This window comes from Ruditapes philippinarum, unplaced genomic scaffold, assembly GCF_026571515.1.
Source record: "Ruditapes philippinarum isolate M1 unplaced genomic scaffold, ASM2657151v2 ctg3039_1_1_1_1, whole genome shotgun sequence".
Taxonomy (NCBI): Eukaryota; Metazoa; Mollusca; class Bivalvia; order Venerida; family Veneridae; genus Ruditapes; species Ruditapes philippinarum.
Window position 1 is genome coordinate 72,473 of NW_026855324.1, and position 21,456 is coordinate 93,928.

Sequence of the window (21,456 nt, forward strand, 5' to 3'; positions counted from 1 at the left end):
TCAGTATTTGTATGGAATTCAAAATACTTCTTTAATTACATTTTGTTACCTTTATGACACATTACTGTAAGATTCATCAGTTGTTTTACAATTAACATGATCTAAACATATATGTTTGGCCTTTCTCAAGAATTATAAAAATTATTGATTTATTATGCATACTGTGCCTTTAAGATAAATAAACTTAATATATTTTAAAGATGTGTTTTATAAACAACATTACAAATAACTTAAGATGTCAATTTCACTTTAATAAGATAAACGTTACAAAACTTTAAATCACCCTTTACAATTATACAAGATAAAATTAATATTAAAAAAGATACATATATAAAATACGAGTATAAAAGAACTGTCTATGGAAACAGACAAAAGTTCCCAAGCAGGGCCGACTAAAGAGTCATCACGTAGTCTTACACAAAAGTTTGTTCACTATAAAAATGTTACAAAGGTAAACAACATTAACAAACACTTTCTTATATTCCTGTGCCTTATTATTTCAATAAATCATCTATATATAAATGACAAAATATGACTAGACACAACCATAAATGTGTGTCATTTAAGTACATTTTTGTACAGCTTCACATTTCTAGCTTTCTGGCCATCCATGAATTCCAGGACATGGCATAAATGTTCTTTTATGAAATTTTACCCTAAAAAGTTAAATGTGACTTCCGACTCATCACATATGGTTTTGAAGTAACTACATATGTAAGCCAACTATTCTCGTATAAGATTTGTCAGTAAATTTGACTGGTTAGCATGATCTTGTCCACTTCATGTCGTCTTAAGAACATAACAAATTTATGTAGAAACAAGACCATTTTTCAAAAAACAATGGTTTTCGGTGTAGATGTGTGACCTTTATCTTTAAGCTGGCTCCGTGTGCGTGAAACATCATCATCATCATTATCCATCTCTAAGCCGCTGGAAACGTTTTATGAAATGGGAAAACGAGACCAAAATTACAGGATAATATTCCCAGGTGAATGAATAGTAGGTCTATAGCAATGAAAATGTCTTGATACGAGTAATCTAAATATACCAACCAAGCTTATACCCTACTTGTTTATCAGTGAATTTCAGAGTTGTCAACACTGCAGCAATAGTAGTTGATCACATATATTTTAAGAATTACAACCATTGACATCTTTCCGTCCTAGAGGAGGGAAATATTTCATTGGTTAACTCAATCTTAAACGTCGTCCTCATACATTTCGTCCTTACTCACGCGTGCACACAAACAGAATACTATCACTATTCCTATTATCTGAAAAAGAAAAAAAAACTAAGTTAGTAAATAAATTGTTGTAATATGAAATTTAAACTCAAGGAAGTTTCATTTGTAAAATAAAGAATGCTTTAAGATCCACCACTGCATTCATAAAAAGTACAAAGAGCTGAAACACAGTGGCGACAAAAAAGTTGAGCAAATGTGATGTCATACGTAAAGTACATAAGAACTTTTTATATACATTTACACAAATATCCTATCATTATTGTTTGGAAATTTTCCTTTCCTTTAACATGTAAGCTTTGATCACGTTTTAATTACACTCACTGCTACAAACTCACCAGAAGTAAAGGAACGAACGCTGCGACACCACCAAGAATTAACGCATTTCTCTCCAGATGTACCATGACCTTTTCATAACAACCTTGTGTATATAAATGCTCATTTTTCGCATATGAAGAAGAAACTGGCGGACCTCTAGATGGTGGACCCTTTATCGTCTGCACTCCAGTACAGATTTGTTTGTCCCCTGAGCAGCACGAATCTGGTACAAAGGGCGCTCCTGAAACAACATATTGGTAAAGGATTTTTACATAAGTGGGGAACTTTAAAGTGGCCCAAGCACACAAACTTTCAACGCCGTAATCACGTGACCATTCAAACAAACATCGTACATCATTTTTAAACTTGATAAAATGTTAATGTAATAATTTTATAAAGGGTGTATTGAAAACTAATTGAAATTAATTATATTAGAAATTAATTGAAATTTGAACTCAATCTACACGAGCAGTAACGGAAGTAGAAATACCCAACCAGAAATGTGAAAATGCTAGTGAAACAAATGGATCAGACTGACCAAATAAGGTGAAAATGTAGGCAAAATCATGTTTGACCAGAATGATGTAAAGAAGAACAGAGGGATGGGTCCAACCAAGAAGATGCAAATTAAGCAAAGTAATAAATCCAGCCTACGGCAAAAGATGTATATCTATGGTGGCTGTTTTTATGGTGGCTGATTTGGTACATTGTGCGTTCTATCGACAACGCAACCTATATCGTTTTGTGCGGCGCGTTGTAGCTATGTCGCACTGTCGCTTGGCTTATAAGCCAATCCTGCGATTTGAAGCGAGTGAAAATGTGACATCGCGACGAAAGTCCGACAATAAGCCGTTTGGCGTGCATCGTTAGCGACAGGACGACAAGACGAAAGTCCGACAATAAGCCGTTTGGCGTGCATCGTTAGTGACAGGACGACAAGACGAAAGTCCGACAATAAGCCGTTTGGCGCTTTGTCGTGTTGTCACTCAAAAGCATTCCAAATCAGCCACCATACAAGTCAGCCAACATATGAATCCGACAAGTAGATTTTGAATAATTGAATGTCATTAATTTTATAGTTAAACCATAACTTTAACAACAGTTATTTCCGACTATCAAAATTACTCTTACTTAAGACTTATAGGTGTGTGTGCGTGCATGTGTGCGCGCGCTTGCGTGCGTGCGTGTGTGAAGCAGAAGGTGAGCGAGCAGATGTAACTAGCTTTTGCACACTGTCCGAAATTTTCACAAGTAAAGAACACTCCTACTACTGTATATTCATATATCAATACAAATAATGGGATAAACTTACTGTTGTTTGCTTGCAGGTACCAGTCAGAATGAAGTTTGTAGAATGACCAGGAATACGTTGAATTTATATCACCATAGGGTCCACAACATTGAAACTACAAATTAAGGTTAAATATAGCTTATCTATAACGTTTAGAGGACTAAAATACATTTGTTATTAAATTGGTATGTAAACTAAATTACATTTGTTATACAGATACTTAGTACGTGCACAAACACCATTTCTTATCCTCCGCATGTGCACTTAAAGACATTTGTTATTCTTGGCACATGAACGTTAATACATTTGTTATCCTTGGCACGTGCACTTTAAGACATTTTTTATCCTTTGTACATGTACTTAAAGACATTTGTTATCCTTTGAACATGTACTTAAATACATGTGTTGTACATGTACTTAAAGACATTTGTTATCTTTTGTTAATGTGCATAAAGACATTTGTTTTCCTCAACATGTATTGTCTGTGTAGGGTATGGTAAATCATTAATTATGTTTATTGCAAATGTAATTTTGTATTTAGTATCACCATATTTACATAAGCTCGATTGTAATAAACTTATTTATATGATCTCATTTGAACTACTCTCTAATTAGCTTCCAGTGATGCCATTTGAGGAAACATGGACTCAGAAAAGTTCTAAACCTCGATTCCTTGGCAAAATAAAGCTCTATTTTATCTCTTTCCATTATTTATTGATTATTATGTTGTTCAAATGTTTACTAAAACAACTTAATTAATATACATACACTTCTTTGCAGTGAGTCCCAAGCATCAGTTATCAAACGGTTTTGGACATTTTCTTTTAAATCTGTGCCATATCTTTTTGACAATGTATTCACAAGTTTATCTTTTGCTTGACCCGTAAGCTGTAAATAATGGAATATAAAACGTCATTTAAACAGATATATTATGGAAATACAATACTATGAGGTTATTATACAATATGGCACTAAACAATGTATAATGAACTTTTTATGTAACATAACTGTTTTTGTATCAAATTAAAGATACAGCTACTTCCAGACTTCCAGTATATTGCTTTGATACCAGGAAAATGGAAACGAGGATAGATAGAGTACAATATGAATTTAATATACAATATGCATTTGACGAAATGAAAACGAGGCTAACTGATAAAAACTGGACCCAGTTTTGATTTATAATAGAATATAATAGGTTGATAAAGCTGAATAATACATTGATTAAATTTTATAAGGTATGGAAAAGATAAAATTATTGAACTTTTTTTGAAAAAGTGGGGCTTTAATAATACTTTAAGGCACAAATTACACATATATCATATGCAACAAAGATAAGTCTTATGACTTATGTTTTTTACTTACTTCATTTCTATACATAAAAGCTAGTGCACTCACGGTCACGAGTCCGAGAAGGACTAAAGTCAGCGTCACGCCGTACTGAAAACAAAATATAGTTAAATCTTTAAGCTACCACATCGATCAAAAATAAATCACACGTAAACTATGACACACATATACTTATTTTATTTCATGACCTGTAATAAAAAACTATGAAACACACTACTTACTAAATGTAATGTGGGAAATACAATAGACCGAAATGATTAAAGTAAACACTTTTTATATAATGATATATATAATAAATATACATGTATATAATAATCAATTCATATCCACATTAAAACTTATAAGCTGGTCAAGATTCACTTGCCCTACACCGCTCGGGGTTCGAATCCTACCAGAACCTTTATTTCATAAATTATCATACAGAAAGCCATCCTATGACCTCTCATGTCTGGAATTAATACGCGGTTTGACCCCTTAGGTCTTCCTTCACCAGTCAAACTAGAGAGTCTCCACATAACCCTGTTGCATTGGCCCTGTTGCATTAAACTCAAGACCAATGAAATAAATAAAAACTTACAAAGGCTAAAGCAAATCTATCATCTCGCAATGAACCACAGCAGCCGCAGTATGCAAGCAAGGCTATGGTCACCCCACCAGCAATCATTAGGTATGTACTCATCTCGAAGAGATTCGAACCTACATGAACCGTTACCACCCGTGTGGTGTATTCTGTTACTAGCAACCATATTCCAACCCCGAGAACTGCTAAGCCAAGAATCTACAATATCAAATATAATATCATTAAAATATTACACTTAAATATATAATTCTTTAAGTGAATTCGTATTACTTTGAAAATAATGTTAACCTATTCATTGTAGAAATTGTAGAAAGATACCATTACCAGACATACACTTTCCCATTTTTTACATAAAGATACTGATAGAAATATCAGTGAGTAAATTAAGTTTGATGATGTTATACAAAACGGATCACTGCTTTAACTATCACGGTTATCATATGTTCAAGTTAAAGTAAAGATGTCGGATACAATCCAGACAGTATCTTACCAAGATAAATATGTTGTAACAATACAACGCTTTTATAAGGCACGAGGAACACGGGTCCTCTGGTCGCTTACGTATTGACACAGAAGGCACGTGCTTGGCAGGATCACCGGAATGGCGCTTATTTAATAGCTGAAATGAGATAGAGAAATATTCTCAAGTGAAAATAATACATTTAACAACCGTTATCGGCAGAAAAAGCAAAGTACAAAGGTGACATTTCGAAGGCATATATTTCAATTGGAGTTCTGATTAAAGTACAAAAAATCTATAAAAGAAAACCAAACAAAAAAGAAACAAACAACACCCCGCACAAAAAAATACTGTAATAATATCGTATATAGTAAGTTACACAGGCGTCCGGCACATTGCCAATAATGAAAATAATAACGACTTGATTACAAAAAAAACAACAACAACAAAACAACAACAACAACAACAACAACAACAAAACAACAAAAATAATAAATTAAAGTAATAAGCAAACAAATTTATATCCATCACCTGTTTCATTTAGTAACCGGGTGCTTAGTAATTTTGTTTTTGATGATAAAGGGGAGTCTATTTTATGAAAATTTGACCACTATTGACAAGACAAATGCCTGGACATCTGTGGTCAATTCAGCACAACTTCACAATGACAAAATGACCAGTTTGCATTAAATGATGAATATCTCCCCAAGATCTCGGTTATTGTCCAACACATTGATTAAGACTATTAGTCATTGCCCTAATTAATCGTCAAATGAGTAGATAGTGCGAGATACTACAGAATCAAGAACAAGCATACCGGTAGCTTCACGTGTTCACGATTTCAGCTCCATAAATTAAGATTCAACTTCAGAAATTCAAGTGAAATAGTGAAGTTAAAATGTCAGTACCTGTGTTTCGTAGGCAACACTTCGTACACGTACGTTTCCTTGTGCGCCATGTTTAAAGCAAAATCCACTTATCGTATATGTATGTTCAATATATTCTGTATAATTCTTGTTTTTGAATGTTGTGATTTGTTCGAGGCATTATCGGGTCCTGTGTACGTTACTTACCCTAACCCTCGTACTGACAAATAGCCTTGCATAAATTATAACTCAAAGATTCATGTTAAATGTGAAGCCCATTTTGATTAACGACTGATCGTTGGTAAGAATAACGCGGGGAAATGACGTCTGCACACGAAGATCACAGGTGTTTGGCGCGTTGATTGTTCACTATGACAATCAACGCGCTAGAGATGCCTTTTATGTTTTGGATAATTTGTAATTTATTAAGTATCAAGCTTACCGTTGTGAGGGCGACATCTTCACATCCCTGCTGTGTTCCTCTTTTACTTTCAAAATCTTCTCCCTCCATGAGTCCGGCTAAAATATTTTAACAATCTTTTGCAGATCAACACATTCGTATGAACACAAACTTTATAATCACAGTAAATCATAGCATCACAAACAAACTAAATAAGACTACTGATCAATGCTGAAATGTCCTCAAATAGCTGACAATGCTTTCTCCATAAAATTTAATAAATTGTGCGTTAACTTTTAGATAATTCTTCTCTAATTAGGTCTGCTCATCGCACATCTTTAGCAGCAGCATATCGGTGCTTCGCCGCTTCAAATCAGATGTGCTACTTCCGGCGCTGACACTGAGCACTGACATTTTGAAAAATCATGATAGGTGGTGTTGTTTCATGACGACTTAATTGTCAAAATCGAAACCATGTTTTAGTATGTGTACTTATTTTCTTAACTCAAAAGACTGTCGCTTCGAGACAGTAAAGTGCAAAACGCTTTGGTTTATGTGGTGGAAAAACAGTGTACAAGTAGATGAAATATTTCACTTAACATATAAAAGTCAGTCATTTTACCTATAGAATTTAATAGACTACCAACTGCTTCGGGTGATCACCATACACAATGCCATAGGGAACAAGTTACAGTATCGCGCTTTCCCGTTACAGTATAGAATTTTCAAGATGAAGGATTATTTGCGGGACGAAATTTTTATTTCGGTCAATACTACAAGTAGTTTAGTTTCTTAAACAGGATCCGGCATCCTGTCGTATATTTCCTCAGACCCTGCACCGAAGTATCATCACTATGTTGGCTCATAAATGTGCGTATTTAAAAATTCGAATTGAGAGAACAACGCATTTTTCTCCGATTCTGACAATATTTAAGCAAGCCTACAATAACTTAATCTACAAAACGTTAGTCCTTTAATTTTGTTAAGAAATGTTTATACAGTATATGTAAATGACCAGTGGAACCTATTTTCCTGTTCGAAAAAACAATGTTTGGACAAAAACATTTTTAAGAAACTAAACTACTTGTAGTATAGACTGAAAAAAAAATCTTCTACCTGTCTTTCCACCTGAACTGAAACTTTGTAAGACGTTCCGGACGGTGTGTATAAGTATATAGATTAAGTCAATCGCATCCTCTCGGCCCTTTCCGCCTAACTTCGGATAATGACTAATAGCAGCTATTAATCAATAGTTTATAATTCACCATCCATAATGCATATTGGTCTAGAAGTTTATATATCTGTGACAGGTCTATCTACTGTCACTAAATTATACGTATCCCCTATGTATATGTATATAAGTTCACATTACAATTCGTTAAATTTAAACGAAACAAAAAAAATTAGTTACCTATACATATACATGTAAACAGCTATACATAAACACACATGCATGAACACACACTGTTCTTCTACTTTGCCGCCACTTTGTGTTTCACGTCTGTCAGTCGCATCTTCTCGGCCCTTTCCGTAAAACTTCGGATAAGAACCTCGAGATAAGGTTTTTCAGTCTTAATGAAACTAAAGATGTACTAAAAATTAATTTAATATTTTGTTGACTAAGTTAATTTTAATATATCGAGTAACAGGTTACCTAAATTATAAAGTAAATTCATGGATATAACAGTGAACAGTATATTATTTATATAGTTGTAAAAACCGAAAATACAAAATGTCTAACTCATGACATTAATTCGGATCGGTTTATAGTTCTACATCATTGGGCATTTCAAAATCGAGTATGACTTTCAAACATATTTCCAATCATACTTTTACCGAAATAGACTTTTTTTTATCTTGTTACAAAGATTATACTGTTTATTTTTTTGTTTAACGGATCATTGATTGTCCGTTGTCCGTCCACATTTAGTTCGTTGTCAGAATAGTTCAGAAAATTGTGTTTTTACGAACATTCATACGCCTCGGGTAACAATATTTTCCTCGGGGTGATATTTTTTACTGGTACCCACAAACCCATACAAATGGGGGGAAATAACAGCATTTGTGTAAACGTTATAAAACTATTGACGATTTTACTGTCAAAAACACATCATATGTACATGTACAATATAAAATAGTTCTCATAGTTGCTTTATTTACCTTATAGAAGGTACAAAATATGTAACAGTAATTACATATGTTATGATAATAATATCTTATTATAAGAAGGGGCAAGAATTCAACAAATCCCTTGTAAAATTCTGAAATTACAAATTTTAATTGAATGAGGAAAAATGTAAACAAATTAGTATTTTGACTTCCAAACAAAATACTATTTCACTATAATTATACGAATTGCTGACAAAGCAAAAGCAGCAAAAGATAGTTTATGTTTATGCAAAATGAGTATATTTATGGAAACTGTAATAAGATATCAAAAATATAAAGTTTATGAGAAAAAAATGATAGCATTTCTGAGGCAAAATAGGCCTTTAAGCATTGGTTTTGTTTAGAAAGATTTGATAAATTTTAACAAACAGCATATTTAACACAATTCATAAGTCGAAGTTAGTACTGGAAGACTCTCAATAATTAATAACATGAAGTACTGGGTAAAAAATAACAACAACTTTAAATAAATAACAAAAATATGTACAGAAAAAAATGCAGGAGGGAAAAACAACTTATAAACACTTCTTTATAAAATCTTGCAGAAATTCAACGTTCTTTCCTGCTTTTTCTTAATCACACACACAACCATTGAATTTATAAATTAGCAGTACGAGTCTTCTCTGTTTGTTTGAGTATTTAGTTGAAGACGTCTACAATGCAGCAGACGACAAACTAGTTGGAGGCAATGTAGTGGACGAATGTCGTCGTTGGCGACGACAATTTAGCAGGTGACAATGTGGCTTAAGACAATATTATGTAGTCGAATGAAATGAAGCAGACGAAAACGTAGTAGGTGACATTGTTACAAACGACAATGCATTAGACAAAAGAACAACAGACGACTTCGTGTCACGTGCAATGGTAAACATGTCCTCATATAAATCATTTTTTCCATTGTTCTGAAAACCTTGGCGTGGTTTCAAAGCAAAAATTACTGAAATGTGTTGAATTTACATTCAGCTACATAAAATCATCATCATCATCGTCTGAACCATTCTCTTCTATGTCCTTATCAGGGTCGTTAGGATCAATTTCAGGATCGTCTTCAGGAATAAGATCAAGGTACTCTTCCTTTGAACCTGTCAAAACAATCAAATTATGTTTTGTTTTAGGACAAAATCGTTTTTGACAAAAGGAATAATCATTGTTTTATGATGTTGTTTTGTGTGTGTGTGTGTTTCTATATATTGTTTATGAAAGTATAGATGGGGATCACATTTGAAATTAAGATATGTTATTGCTTTTCTACGATGGTATATCTCAATGTGTTACCAATAAATATATTATTATCATCATCATCATCATCACCATCATCATCATCATTATAAATTGGTGTACGGATATATGAATCCAGTTTGATTTGTACGTTAAATTCTAATTCAAAAGATGTTTTATAACAATCAGTATTTCATTTTTCATACAGTTTTATCTAGATCTAAATACATTATCTTTTTTATTTCTAAATTAAGTATATGCGGAACACGAAATAAGACAACTTAAGTCAAGATTAGTAGGCCTGTGTCATTGGATTGATCTAAGTAATAGAAAGAGCATCGAAACACGAGGCTATCTGAATTGTACTAGGGGGCGTAGCTCCCGAGTATTAATCAGATTGCCTCGTGTTTTGATGTTCTTTCTCTTTTGTATCATAGTCAAACATTAAACACGTTCCCTGCTGTCACAATATGAAACCCCAGAAAAAAGGAACCAATGAACGAGCATCTGGATTTGATATTTCTGTCACTTTCCCTTTTTCTGCCGTCACAATCAGTAAACCTCAGCAAAAATGAACCAATCAATGGGCATGCTCTGGAATGGGGGAAACTTATACCTGCGCTCCAGTTAACGCACTGTGCACGTATATATATGTATTCGATTTAACTCCGACACATTTTCAACAGAAAGGTCCTCAAACTATGATACAACAGAAGGTAAATGAATTAATACTATTAAAATAAAAATTACCGTCAGCTTTGAATATTTCTTGGTAAATGTTTTTCGTGATAGCCAAGTCTTGTTTGAAATGGTTAAACCTCCATGTTACTATTTCAGCTGGCTTTCCCATAGTTGCTACAATAAGTTTACCATCACCGTTAAATCCGAGATTTGTCACCTGAAACAAATAAAAAAATTCAAATGTAAAATTCATTACATAATTTTATAGAATTACTGTATATATATGTATGTCTGAAATACTGAATGCAATTTATAAGCATTACTTAGTTTGATATTTAGGAGTCATCCAGACAAAAGATATTCAAGATCTTAGGGTTGTTTATTCTTTCTTTGACAATAGACCTCTAAGGCAATTTGTTTGTAAATTTTGGCAAACTAGTTGAAAAACTAAAAAAGGTAGGACTATGATTAAGAAGGAGCCAAAAATAGCACTGTGAGTGGGATGAGGTAAATAGGTAGCACTGTGAGTAGGATGAGGTAAATAGGTAGCACTGTGAGTAGGATGAGGTAAATAGGTAGCACTGTGAGTAGGATGAGGTAAATAGGTAGCACTGTGAGTAGGATGAGGTAAATAGGTAGCACTGTGAGTGGGATGAGGTAAATAGGTAGCACTGTGAGTAGGATGAGGTAAATAGGTAGCACTGTGAGTGGGATGAGGTAAATAGGTAGCACTGTGAGTGGGATGAGGTAAATAGATAGCACTGTGAGTAGGATGAGGTAAATAGGTAGCACTGTGAGTAGGATGAGGTAAATAGGTAGCACTGTGAGTGGGATGAGGTAAATAGGTAGCACTGTGATTGGGATGGGGCTAATATACAGCACTGCGAGTGGTAAGGGGTAAATAGGTTACACTATAGGTAAAACGGGAAAAAAGGTAGCAGAGTGAGTGCATGGGGAAAGAGGAAATAGGTTGCACTATGAGTGGGACAGGACAATTAGGTAGCAGTGTGAGTGGGACCGGGCAAATAAATATCACAATAAGTGGGACGGGGCAAATAAGTAACATTGTCAGTGGAAAGGGGAGAAAAGGTAACATTATGGGTAAAAGGAAACAATAGGAAGCAGTGTGAATGGGACGGGGCAAATAGATGGAACTGTGATCTGGGTGGAATGGAGCAAATAGTTAGCACTGCGAATGAAACGGGCACGCAGCGAACGTGATTATCTAAAGGATCTCTGCGATTTACAACTGTAATTGTTACCGTTTTGTCAAGGGTGTATGATGCGACACACGAATAATCTGACTTGTCCCATAAACGTAATGACATTTCCTCCGACCAGCTACCAAACGTGAGAAACGTATGGATTCTTGCGGTGAATAAATTATCTCAGTGCAAGTTGTATGACCGAAAAAGTCGATGAAGAATGTTCCCTAAGGAAAAAAAAATCAGAAACACTACGTGTGAATTATATTTTACTTGATTCTAACGTAACAATTGTATCAAATATTCAGATAATTACGAACAATATATCAAAATATAAACATGAAAAAAACTATTGAGAAACATACTTTTAAAATACAGCACACTGAAAATAGCATTTTTGGTTTTGTCACAATTAATTAATTAATAAATTAAAATTTATGAGTGCAAAATAAAAATTAAACCAGTAGGTAACTGTGGCATACGTGACTTTTATGGTGGTTCGGTCGGTCACATGCTAAAAGAACAAATAGGGTCTTACTACGCTAATGCGAGTAAAATGCATGTCCACGGATAAGCTGTATTCCGAATTTATCTTTAAAGTGTTGAGTAGTATACAAAAAAATTCATTCTTAGTTCCGATTGTGTAGGGAAGGGCTTATAGCTAAAAAAGGACACAACTTCCGAATCCCCTTCCTGGAAACCAACCAAGTTAACTAAGCAATGAGGTTAAAGCTTCGTGCTAAACTGAAAGAAGGACTTTGCCCTGTTTGGGTGTTGAACAAATGCGGCTAGCGAAATCTGTTAGATTGACTATCCGACCCATTAACCACTCGCCCATGCCGCTACTTCTTTGAAGTTTTAGCAAACATTTTAGAACAATTAGAATAAAACAGTTTTACAATAATATTTTCGTCACCTGATGCGATGTCAAATACCCGGAGAATAAAATCGTCGTGGGCAACTAAAACTGTTTTGTTGTCGAGTATTTCGAATGTATCGACGGACGAGGAGTTTCCTGTTCTCTCTTTTTCACTATTGTATTTGTTGTAATATTCCATATCCATCAGGTCTGACACTTTCACCCCTGAAAATGTTTTAACAAAATGTTTATTAATATATGGTTTTAACGTTTTAAATTGGTTACAATCATTTACAAATGGTTAATAATAATAGGAAGAGCATCGAAACACAAGGCTATCGGATTTGTACGAAGGGACGTAGCCCCCGAGTATTAATCAGATTGCCAAATGATTTTATGTCCTTTCTCTTTTGTATCTTAGGCAAATATAAAAAACACGTGAAACCCAAGAAAAGGTACCAGCAACTAAATATACCTTTTTCTATCGTTATCCCTTTCCCTGTCGTCACAATAAGTAAACCTCAGAAAACATGAGCCAATCAACATAGACATGTTCTATTTCTATTCCTGCACTCCCCTGTATGATTTAACTCTGACACATTTTAAATAGAAAATCCTCCAAACTATGGTTATATTGCTTCATGGCAGATGCCCGATGAACTGAGATGCAACACATACTTTATTTTACTTTAAAAAAAGTTGATGATTCACCATATCTATTACAAAATGATGGAATGAGTCTGAACAATAAATAAATAAATAAATAAATAAATAAATGAATGAATAAATAAATAATAAAAGAGAGAGGTAAGATCTTACCTTTCTGCGGGTCCCATACTTCTATATAGATCACTTCATCATCTTTTCTTGACTTAGCAGGTACACCTAAATATAAATTGATGATTGCCATATACTTGCAACTTATGTAAAACCAAATAGTAATTTAGTGTTGTACTTTGTTGCTACTTTTTAATAAGTACATGCGGTTGATTTTAATGTTTCCTCTAACAATTAGAGTTATATACGTCGGGAATTTATATTTGTAGGATATTTGTAGTACTAGTTGGTACAATTTTAAACTTTATAGAGCATCTTTTTGATATACATGTACTTTAAAATTGATATGCTTGTACTTTAAAATCATTATATAATTACATTAATGATCTCATCAATACCGAAAAAAGCATACTGATTATCAATTTTACGCAAATTTTCTTTCGAAACAAAATAAAGCAGACTGTGCTTGTGCAATCTGATGACATTTCAACAAAGATTTATTATTTCAATCTCAAACTCATGCTCTTTAATGAAAAAAAGTTATTAGTTTATGAACAAGAGCTGTCGGTAGGACAGCAACGCTCGACTATTCTTAGTGCTTGATAGTAAAAAAGCGTTGGTAATGTAAAATTTTCTTAGTTAACAAACGGGCAACATTTTTCTTTAAATCCATGTTACAATTATAGGCATTGAAGAGAGTCCTATTATGCTCTCAAAGAAGAGTATAAAATTCAACTTGTTTCAAAGCCATATGTCAATAGAATATGAAAATATCTGAGGTGGTATGGAAACTTAAATGTAAATTCTAAGTTGAAAAAAATGGGCATTATTCTGCCAAATGCTTGATACAGTTACCTCCTCGTGGATACAGGTTGGGGTCATGATGGTGAACAAGTGTACAAAGTTATAAAGCCATATGTCAATGGACTTTGAAAATTTTTAGGTATTACAAAAACTTTAACGTAAATTTTCTATGTCGAAAAAGGGCATAATTCTGTCAAAATGTTTGATACAGTTACCTCCTCCTGTCTACAGGTTGGGATCATGATGATGAACAAGTGTGCAAAGTTTCAAAGCCATATGCCAAGGGACTTTGAAAATATTTGAGGTATTACACAAACTTTAACATAAATTCTAAGTCGAAAAAGGGCATAATTCTGTCAAAATGCTTGATACAGTTACCTCTTCCTGTCTACAGGTTGGGCTCATGATGATGAACAAGTGTGCAAAGTTTCAAAGCCATATGTCAATGGACTTTGAAAATATTTGAGGTATTACAAAAACTTTAACATAAGTGGTTACGCCGACGCAGACGCCGATGCTCGGGTGACTACAATAACTCTTCTTATTCTTATAGAATAGTCGAGCTAAAATATACAAATACTCGCATTCAAACTTTAATCTGCACGACCCGGAAGCGAATAACCTTTGCAATCGGTAAAAAAAAGGAGGGCCAGTCTGACAATTCTCAGATCCCTCCATGCTCAGTATTTTATTATTGTTAAAATACAAATGGACTGTTACAAATTCAAAGCAGGGTAGAGTCCATCACACAAATTTAGCAGGTTAAGGGTGAAACAAACATGCACATTAAGTTAGCGTTTCACGTAACAAAATTTTATTATGATGAAAATATTATTTTACTGTTTAAAGAAAGCAAAGATTGGCTTAAAATCAGTAAAACAACTACTCAGAAAAGATACTGGAAAGAGACAGAAAGTCTAGAGACTTTCCGAAAACTTACAGACGACACGAGCAGACGACAGAACATTCTAGAGAAGAAGCGCTATTCTTTATATATTTTAAAATTGCAAAACAGGCAAGGGACAGAAATATAACATAAAGCGTAAACATTGGTATAAGTGTTTGATACATTGATATTATAACATGATTCTCAAAGGTCCAATATGAATATGAAAATAGCTTATTACGTTTGATAGATATTTTAGGTACAGTATAGGATGAGCAATGGAACACACAATCATTTAATGCCATAGTTATTTATAAACAAACACCGCACAAATTATGGTAAAAGACTTTGTTAACAGTGGCGCAAAGGTTTTGAATATAATACCATTTATTATCCGTTCTTCAAATTCTATGACATCTTTTAAAAAATATATACATAAAACATAACGTTCATATCAAATAAATATCATAATGACATCATATTAAGTATGTCATTATATTATACATGTAATACGTATATAACTTAAAGGCCCACTATGCCTATTTGGGAGTGAGTACAATTATATAGTGATTTAGTATTTTGTATTAAAGTTAAAAAACTTCTTTGTTAACATTTTTGCTGCTTTTATGATAAATAAGCTTTAAGTGGGTTTTTATTGCACAGAAGGCCACATTCAAAATTATGATGTGTTATTATTTTTTGAACGAAAGTATATTTTCATGTGTGTTTTTTTCAATAAAGATATCATCATTATCACCATCATCATCATCATCATCATCATCATCATCATCATCATCATCATCATCATCTTCATCACAATCTACAAATGTAAGACAAACCACGCATTTGAAAGCAAGCTGATTTGATTTTTTAGATCCTAAAATAAGCAGGAATTAAGCTTATTAGAAAAAGAAGGCAAAGCTATAAAATGTATAAAATCAACTGTTGTCAAAAACACAGAAATTTAAATGCGTTATATTAACTTATTAACAACAAAAGAATCTGAATTATATATAGATTTAAAGAAATTGAGTGAAAACTACAGAATGTAAGCATAAAACAAGAACGTTTTCTATATCTTACTATCTCCATCAATCGTAGGCTTTTCTGTAAAAAAGGTGATATCAATTCGGACTGAATTTGTTTTCTTTGCCAGAAAATGCTTAAATCGTATACCCAAAGCTTATGAATGATACGGTTCGTTGTATAAGTGGATAGACTGACTGCACACATTAGAAACTAAATTTTTTTAAAACAAGATATGTGAATATTACAAAAATATCCCTGTCCAAATGTTTGGTTATGTCAGTCAGTTTGATGAACCAAGAGAATCGACTGAAGATGTTATGGTCCTTGGTAGCGTTTTTTGTTGCTGTTTGACAAACATACAAACAAACAAACAAACAAACAACCGGAAGGGACAGACAAACAGACAGGTAGACAGACAAACTTACAAACATGGCAGCAAATATCGCCTAATCAATGATGCGGGGTAAAACAATGTCTGAAAATACGGTGATCTTTAGTATTTTTTTACTTCTAAATCTTAACATGAAAATAATGAACTGGTATCTCCTAAATATTGTGTCCCTCAGATATTGAAAAAAATGCTTTAAAGCGGCCTTCAGTTTTTCTAAAGGTTAAATATGTTATTTTTAGATAAAATGTCAAATTTAAAGAATTAAGTTGGAAAATGAAATTTGCAGTCAATATGATATATAAACAAATTGAATAAGGAAACCCCTCGATACCGCTTATATACCGGTCCGCTCTGTTTATGTAAATTAGTAAATTCAATCTTCTATTTTTAGAAAAGAACGTCACAGGTGCAAAATAAATAACTCTCATGACACTGTTTTGCAGTAGGCCTAATAGTGATATGATGCACTTTTAAAAGATAAAATTACTGAAATACTAAATTTTGAAACAACAGAAAACAGTTTTTACAACAGAAGAATAAAAGCTGAAGGCCGCTTTAAAGCATAACTGTTAATAGATTTAACGACATGCTTCTTATTTGGACAGAACCTTTATTACAAAAAAATATACATGTTTACCTTCAACTTTGAAAAGTAGAAACTTGCTGTCCGGCGACAACATTATCTGTTCCTCTTCGAACATCGCAGTCTTGGATGATTTTATCTTATGCAGTAATTTCTTGCTTCCAAGGTCGAAAACGAACACGTCACCTGTTTCATCACACCATGTTGCCAACGTTTTTCCATCTTTGCTCACCTAGTAGTAGTTTGTTCATATAAATAAGTGATGCGTCTTGTATATGCAACATTTTTAGGCATGCATATGTGCCATAAACAAAGTACAAGTCAATCTTTTTTGATTTGTAGTACATTGTATATTGAAAACTGCGTTTACATCGTTTGAATTTGGAGAAATAGAAATGATAAAAAAACAACAACAACAAACAAAAATACCGAAAAGAATTGAATAAAATGAATATGTAGGGTGCTTATAAATAAGAAAAAAAGAAGAAAAGAATTCATTTCTGAGGCTTCAAATGCCTTTAAATGTTATATATATGCTAAGTTAACAACATTTGATGTACATAAATGTAACTTATGCATTTTTTTTTTAAATGCAATAATCCTTACACATAATCCGTCTAGTTTTGACTGGTGCCTCGTTTCCAGAATTGCAGACGTTTTTCCCGTCTGCGTGTTATAAATTTTAACATTATGACGTCCGCAGCTGAGGCAAGCAACTTCTGAAGTGATAGATACCGAGAATTTATTTATTTATAAGTACTAAATATAATTAATTAATTCTCCCTAGAATTTAATTTAAAATTCGCTGTATTTGTACACGTTAAAAAGTACAATTCTGATTACCATTTATCATTTGTATCATGTATATTATCGTTAAAATCACAATGGATAGATACATCCGTCCGCCCTCCCGCCCGTCTGTTCGTCCGTCCATCAATCCATCAATTTACATGTTATATACCAGTTACCGTTCTTATTTCCAATCAAGTTAAATTTCCAGTTTTTGCTTGGAAGAAATCCTTGAAATTCTTTGGTCACTTGTAATGTTTCGATGTTGACAGTTTTGATTTTTTGAAAGACATCATGGACTATGAGCAGTTCCTTATCATTGAGCAGTTCCATATGGAATATTGAGCAATCCTGGAAAACACAACAGAACAACGTTCACTACCAATGCAATATTAATATTAATAATTATTAATATTAAAATAACAAAATATATATGTAAATGTATGTGTACAAATCGTTGAATTCTCAAAACCTTCACTAAGAAGTAACCCTTTTCAAAGGCGTTGAACATGTCAGAAGCGCGGTTAACTTAAAGAACGATATATTTGTTTGTTTGTTTGTTTCATTTTACCCCTTTTCCCAACAGTATTTCAGTCATATAGGCGGGTAGTTTCCTAACCATCGTTCCTGGAGAGTTACACCAGTACATATACTAGACTACCTTCCTCCGCGCTTAACTACCAAAGTATCTCCCGGGGATCAAACCCACGCTAGAGAGGTAACTGGATAAGAAGTCATCGACTCTAACCCCTCGACCACGGAGGCGGTTTAAGAACGATATATAAACATAACATACAATAAATTGAATGAAGAATGTTAGGGAAGAAAATGGTGCTGAAAATTGATTCAACTTCTTCAAATAGAAAAAAAATCAAATAAAAAATATATATAATATAAAAAAATAATAAAGATATAAAAAAATACTAAAAAAACAACCTCAAAACGACAGAACGACAACATCAACAACAAAACTGTTAAACTAGTCCAAATATATAATGTATATGTATATGAAATAACACATATTCTATATTCAAACTATAAACAGGAAATACAAAATGTATCTAACTTATATAATTCTAGTAAAAACATTCAGGCAGTTTGGTTTTAGCAAGGCGCACAAATGCCATTCGGATACTCCGTTCACTAACAACTTTAACATTTTAAAGGACATGTACACAGTCATCTGTCCAATACATGAAATAGTGTATATAAGTAAACACACGTTTACTGGATGGTCAAATGGTGCAATTTAAAAACAGGAGTTTGATGTAAATAAAGGTATAAAGATCTTTGTTGCATACCAATGATTTTTCTCTAACTATACAATGTTTCAGCAAATCGTAGACAAACAAAAATTGGCTGTCGTTTTCTTTCGTCCTGAATCCAAACCCAATAACATAACGACCATTTGGATGGGTTTGTAACAACCTACAGAAAAGAAAAAGAAAAACATTAACTAGAACTGCCACTATCATGGCGTGAATACCCCCGCATACCACTTTGTCAGAATCAACAGTGGCCATTTAGAGCTCAAGGACAACCTCCCTGCCAAATCTGAGGTTACTAAGCCAGTGCATTGCTAAGTTATGTATTCTACATGCTTCAAATGTGAAAATGTGAAAAATCAATACATTGCGGACAGGAAATTCTTTAGCAATTGAGAAGAAAAGCTTTTATTTGTCAAGGTCCCTGTGACCTTGACCTTTGACCCAGTGACCTCAAAATCAATAGGGGTCACCTTATAGTCATGATCAACATCCATGCCAAATATGAAGACTGTGGGTCAAAGGAATCTTAAGTAAATGGGTGGACAAACTTTTTGAAGTCAAAGTCCCTATGACCTTGACCTTTGATCCAGTGACCTCAAAATCAAAAGGGGTCATCTACTAATCATGACTAACCTCCACTCCAAATATGAAGACTGTGGGTCATAGGAATCTTAAGTTATTGGGCGGACAAGCTTTTTGAAGTCAAGGCCCCTGTGACCTTGACCTTTGACCTGGTGACCTCAAAATCAATAGGGGTCATCTACTAATCATGACTAACCTCCATGCCAAAAATGAAGACTGTGGGTCAAAGGAATCTTAAGTTATAGGGCGGACAAGCTTTCTGAAGTCAAGGCCCCTGTGACCTTTGACCTGGTGACCTCAAAGTCAATAGGGGTCATCTACTAATCATGACTAAGCTCCATGCCAAATATGAAGACTGTGGGTCAGAGGAATCTTAAGTTATTAGGCGGACAAGCTTTTTGAAGTCAAGGCCCCTGTGACCTTGACCTTTGACCCGGTGACCTCAAAGTCAATAGGGGTCATCTACTTATCACGACTAGCCTCCGTGCCAAATGTGAAGACTGTGGGTCAAATGAATCTTAAGTTATTGGTCGGACAAGCTTTTTGAAGTCAAGGCCCCTGTGACCTTGACCTTTGACCTGGTGACCTCAAAGTCAATAGGGGTCATCTACTTATCATGACTAACCTCAATGCCAAATATTAAGACTATGGGTCAAAGGAATCTTAAGTTATAGGGCGGACAAGCTTTTTGAAGTCAAGGCCCCTGTGACCTTGACCTTTGACCTGGTGACCTAAAAATCAATAGGGGTCATCTACTAATCATGACTAACCTCAATGCCAAATATGAAGACTATGGGTCAAAGGAATCTTAAGTTATTGGGCGGACAAGCTTTTTGAAGTCAAGGCCCCTGTGACCTTGACCTTTGACCTGGTGACCTCAAAATCAATAGGGGTCATCTACTAATCACGACTTACCTCCATGCCAAATATGAAGACTGTGGGTGAAAGGAATCTTAAGTTATTGGGCGGACAAGCTTTTTGAAGTCAAGGCCCCTGTGACCTTGACCTTTGATCTGGTGACCTCAAAATCAATAGGGGTCATCTACTAATCATGACTAACCTCCATGCCAAATATGACGACTGTAGGTCAAAGAAATCTTAAGTTATTGGGCGGACAAGCTTTTTGAAGTCAAGGCCCCTGTGACCTTGACCTTTGACCTAGTGACCTCAAAATCAATAGGGGTCATCTACTAATCATGACTAACCTGCATGCCAAATATGAAGACTAAGGGTCAAAGGAATCTTAAGTTATTGGGCGGACAAGAAAAAACCGACGGACGGCCGGACGGCCGGACAGCCGGACGGACGGACGGACGGACAAGCTGATTCCAGTATACCCCCCTTACAACTTTGTTGTGCGGGGGTATAATAAAGTCATTAATACTGATGGAATAATTTACAATTATGAGCGATACATGGTGCATTTTCGTCTAATACGGACATTTGCTTGCCCAGTCGACTTTATAGAAATGCACTGTCGTATGTTAGTGGTATAAGACAAGGCGCTTTGGGCTAAAGTCCTGATATTCATATTTTTAACATCTTAAACTGGCAAGTGACACTTTGTGCTATTTTATGTGCTTGTTACTAGAATGTCTTATCATAACTGCCACGGCATACCACTCAGTGATACACCCGCAGGCATGAGCACAAATTCAATCAAACCGACTCTGCGTTTAAATGTAATTCTGTTATGTTCATTGCTTCTGT

At 34.2% G+C, this 21,456-nt stretch overlaps 2 protein-coding genes across 7 annotated transcripts in view; both read right to left on the bottom strand.

Moving 5' to 3' along the window:
- Positions 1–241: 241 nt before the first annotated feature.
- Positions 242–8,043, bottom strand: LOC132742957 (CD151 antigen-like). Of its 2 annotated transcripts, none has more exons than XM_060731454.1 (9): positions 7,917–8,043; positions 6,548–6,624; positions 5,270–5,398; positions 4,777–4,977; positions 4,215–4,289; positions 3,618–3,737; positions 2,871–2,964; positions 1,579–1,799; positions 242–1,273 (listed from the first exon to the last, which is right to left on the bottom strand). In XM_060731454.1, the coding sequence occupies exons 2-9, from the start codon at positions 6,614–6,616 to the stop codon at positions 1,199–1,201; spliced, it is 984 nt and encodes a 327-aa protein (XP_060587437.1). In that variant the 5' UTR covers positions 6,617–6,624; positions 7,917–8,043; the 3' UTR covers positions 242–1,198. The 2 variants fall into 2 exon arrangements, with proteins under 2 accessions (XP_060587437.1, XP_060587438.1); XM_060731455.1 differs by lacking the exon at positions 7,917–8,043 and adding an exon at positions 7,622–7,843.
- A 430-nt stretch (positions 8,044–8,473) lies between these two features.
- The window catches only part of LOC132742959 (NACHT domain- and WD repeat-containing protein 1-like), a 47,472-nt gene continuing 34,489 nt past the window's right edge, over positions 8,474–21,456 (bottom strand). For 2 of the 5 annotated variants that reach the window (XM_060731462.1, XM_060731458.1), the window contains 10 exons: positions 19,198–19,324; positions 18,076–18,247; positions 17,714–17,826; positions 17,162–17,339; positions 15,489–15,521; positions 13,457–13,522; positions 12,695–12,862; positions 11,836–12,005; positions 10,643–10,790; positions 8,474–9,756 (listed from right to left, as the gene is read on the bottom strand). In XM_060731462.1, the coding sequence (XP_060587445.1) occupies positions 11,962–12,005; positions 12,695–12,862; positions 13,457–13,522; positions 15,489–15,521; positions 17,162–17,339; positions 17,714–17,826; positions 18,076–18,247; positions 19,198–19,324 (901 nt within the window). In that variant the 3' untranslated portion in view covers positions 8,474–9,756; positions 10,643–10,790; positions 11,836–11,961. Of the gene's footprint in view, positions 9,757–10,642; positions 10,791–11,835; positions 12,006–12,694; positions 12,863–13,456; positions 13,523–15,488; positions 15,522–16,187; positions 16,212–17,161; positions 17,340–17,713; positions 17,827–18,075; positions 18,248–19,197; positions 19,325–21,456 lie in introns of all 5 variants that reach the window. The other 3 variants (XM_060731459.1, XM_060731460.1, XM_060731461.1) reach the window with 3 other exon arrangements.